General features: G+C 57.8%; 1 protein-coding gene across 1 annotated transcript in view; it reads right to left on the reverse strand.

Moving 5' to 3' along the window:
- Positions 1-874: 874 nt before the first annotated feature.
- Positions 875-2,561, reverse strand: part of LOC101619893 (class I histocompatibility antigen, Gogo-OKO alpha chain-like) — an 18,168-nt gene continuing 16,481 nt past the window's right edge. The window contains 5 exon segments of the mRNA XM_012734937.1: positions 875-1,071; positions 1,189-1,464; positions 2,011-2,269; positions 2,271-2,308; positions 2,511-2,557. Of these exon segments, the coding sequence (XP_012590391.1) occupies positions 875-1,071; positions 1,189-1,464; positions 2,011-2,269; positions 2,271-2,308; positions 2,511-2,557 (817 nt within the window).

Raw genomic sequence — 2,561 nt, forward strand, 5'->3', positions numbered from 1 at the left:
AAAAAAAAAAAAAAGTCCAGGTGGTATCTGAGTCCCTGTGGTCACAGGCCTGCTGGGACAGGTGCCACTGGAGAATAAGGACACAAGAGCAGAGAGATGATCCCTGAGAAGTGACCACAAATACCCAGATGCCCGTAGTACCAAATGGGGGTGAGAAGGAACCCTGCATCACTGAGACAGGCAGCTGTCTCACACTGAAGGAAAGGGCACGTAAGTGCTTCTCATTCTCAGTAGCCCACCACATCATCAAATGGCCCACTCACAGCTCCCCATAACCTGGTCCCTCCTCTCTGCCCCAGCCCCTCCCACACAGGTCCCAGGGTCTCACCTTTAGGAGCTGAGAGACACATCAGAGGCCCGGGCACTGTATCTACCTGAGGGAAAACAACACAGACCTGGTCAGAGACACGAGAGAGGAGACCACAGGAGGACTGATGGGGTGACTGCCCCAGGGGCTCCATCTACATTGTCCTGGGGCTCAGGGACCAAACCCCTGACCCACACTCACCTGCAGCTTGAGTGTAGCTTCCTCCTTCTCCCTCTGTGGGAAAGACATCATGTGAGACCAGAGAGAGTCAGATCATGAAGTTCAAAAGGAATCCCCTAGACCACAGGGAATTTTCCAGAACTATGAATGGACACCTAGGGCAGGACTGGGAAACATAAAGAAAGGAAATGAGGGGAAACTGGATGAACTGCCTCCTGGGGTCTGTGCTTAGCAGGCACCTTCCCCTTGGCCATTTGCTGAGAATCAGGGCCTCATCACCAGATTTATGTAGGCCACCAATTTTGGGTTCATTTTCAAAAATGCTTTACAAGAGGGCTAGTAATCACCTCACATTGGGCAACATATGTGTGTGGATGGTATTTCTCATTAATGGGGGGTGGGGGCAAGGTCCCCCTGGGACTTGAAAGCTCCCAGTGGACAGGATGCCCCATTCCCTTCCCTACCTGGGTGCTTCTTCCTCCACATCACAGCTGCAGCCACCGCAGCCCCAGTGAGCACAGCTCCAAGGAGAACCAGGCCAGCAATGAGGCCCCCGGTGGGGATGGAGGACTGAGGAGGGGGCTCTGGAAGGGAAGGGGTGGGAGACCCTGAGCCCAGGCCTCACCCTGACCTTCTGAGGGGTCCAGCAGGACTCCTGATCCCTCTGAGAAGATCCTCTGTGCCCACATCCCCTTCCTCACCCCATCTCAGGACTCGGGGCTCCGGCAGCCCCTCATGCTGCACATGGCACGTGTATCTCTGCTCCTCTCCAGATGGCACCAGCACAGCCACCCACTTCTGGAAGGTTCCATTCCCCCCAGGCCTAGTCTCCACCAGCTCCATGTCCTGGGTCAGGTTCTCCCCATCTCGCTGCCAGGTCAGGGTGATCTCCGCAGGGTAGAAGCCCAGGGCCCAGCACCTCAGGGTGACCGCATGGTCTGAGATGGGGTGGTGCGTCACGTGTGTCTCTGGGGGATCTGAGAAGAAGGGCATGAACATTCACACTTTGGGTTTTCCCCTCATGGACGCTGGAAAAGCCTCCTGTGACCATCCTCCAAATGGACAGGGCAGTGGGTTTGGAAGAGGAAGAACACAGTCTAGAAACCAGCCTGGGCTGGGGAGCCTGGGGTAATCACTTATTCCTTAGAAAGCTCTAGAATTAGGGAGATAGCTCTGCATAGGAGGACAGTCTCTAACAAGGAGAACACAGGCTTTTGCTCCTGACCAGGGGACTTAGAAAATCAGGAGTCAGACCAGAAAAATGTCCTCACCAGTAAGACCTTGGTGACTGCCGGGTAAAAAAGATCCTGTGCAGGTGAGTTCAGGGCTGGTCTCCCCTCAGCTCAGGAGAGACTGGACTCCTCAGCTGTTCTGAAAAAAGTTGGGTCCTCTGGGAGAGTCAGGAAACCAGGGGTGGGGTGGGGGTCCTTCTTCCCTGACCAGAGGGGTTCACTGCTGTGACCCTTACTCCACTCTCCTCATGGGGTGCCGGCCTGAGGACCAAGAGGAAGGAGACCACTCACCCCTCTTATCTAAGTGCTGCAGCATCTCCCTCCCGTGCTCCAGGTATCTGCGCAGCCAGTCCACGCACTCCCCCTCCAGGTAGCTCCTCACGAACTCTGCTACTCCTTCAGCCTCCCACTTGCGCCTGGTCATCTGAGCGGCCACGTCTGCCGCGGTCCAGGAGCGCAGGTCCCCGTTCAGGGCGATGTAGTGGGCGCCGTCGTAGGCGAACTGACTGTACCCGCGGAGGAGGCGCCCGTCGGGCCCCAAGTCGCAGCCCCAAGTCGCAGCCGTACATCTTCTGGAGGGTGTGAGACCCTGTCCCGCAGCGTCAGCCCCGCGGTCACCCCGCCCGCACCCACCTCCTCTGGGAATAAACCGAAACTGACCTAGAGGCGACGGCCCTGCCCGCTCTTTGGGGTTCGGGCGGGACCACTAATCTCGGAGTGAGGATCGGACCCGGGGTCCGGGGTTCCCGACCCTCCGTGGTGGGGGTAACCTGGCCCCGCCGCCGGCTCACCCGCTGCGCTCTGGTTGTAGTAGCGGCGCAGGTTGCTCAGGCTGTCTCTGT

This window comes from Condylura cristata, unplaced genomic scaffold (assembly GCF_000260355.1).
Source record: "Condylura cristata isolate star-nosed mole 26May11 unplaced genomic scaffold, ConCri1.0 scaffold00126, whole genome shotgun sequence".
Classification (NCBI taxonomy): domain Eukaryota; kingdom Metazoa; phylum Chordata; class Mammalia; order Eulipotyphla; family Talpidae; genus Condylura; species Condylura cristata.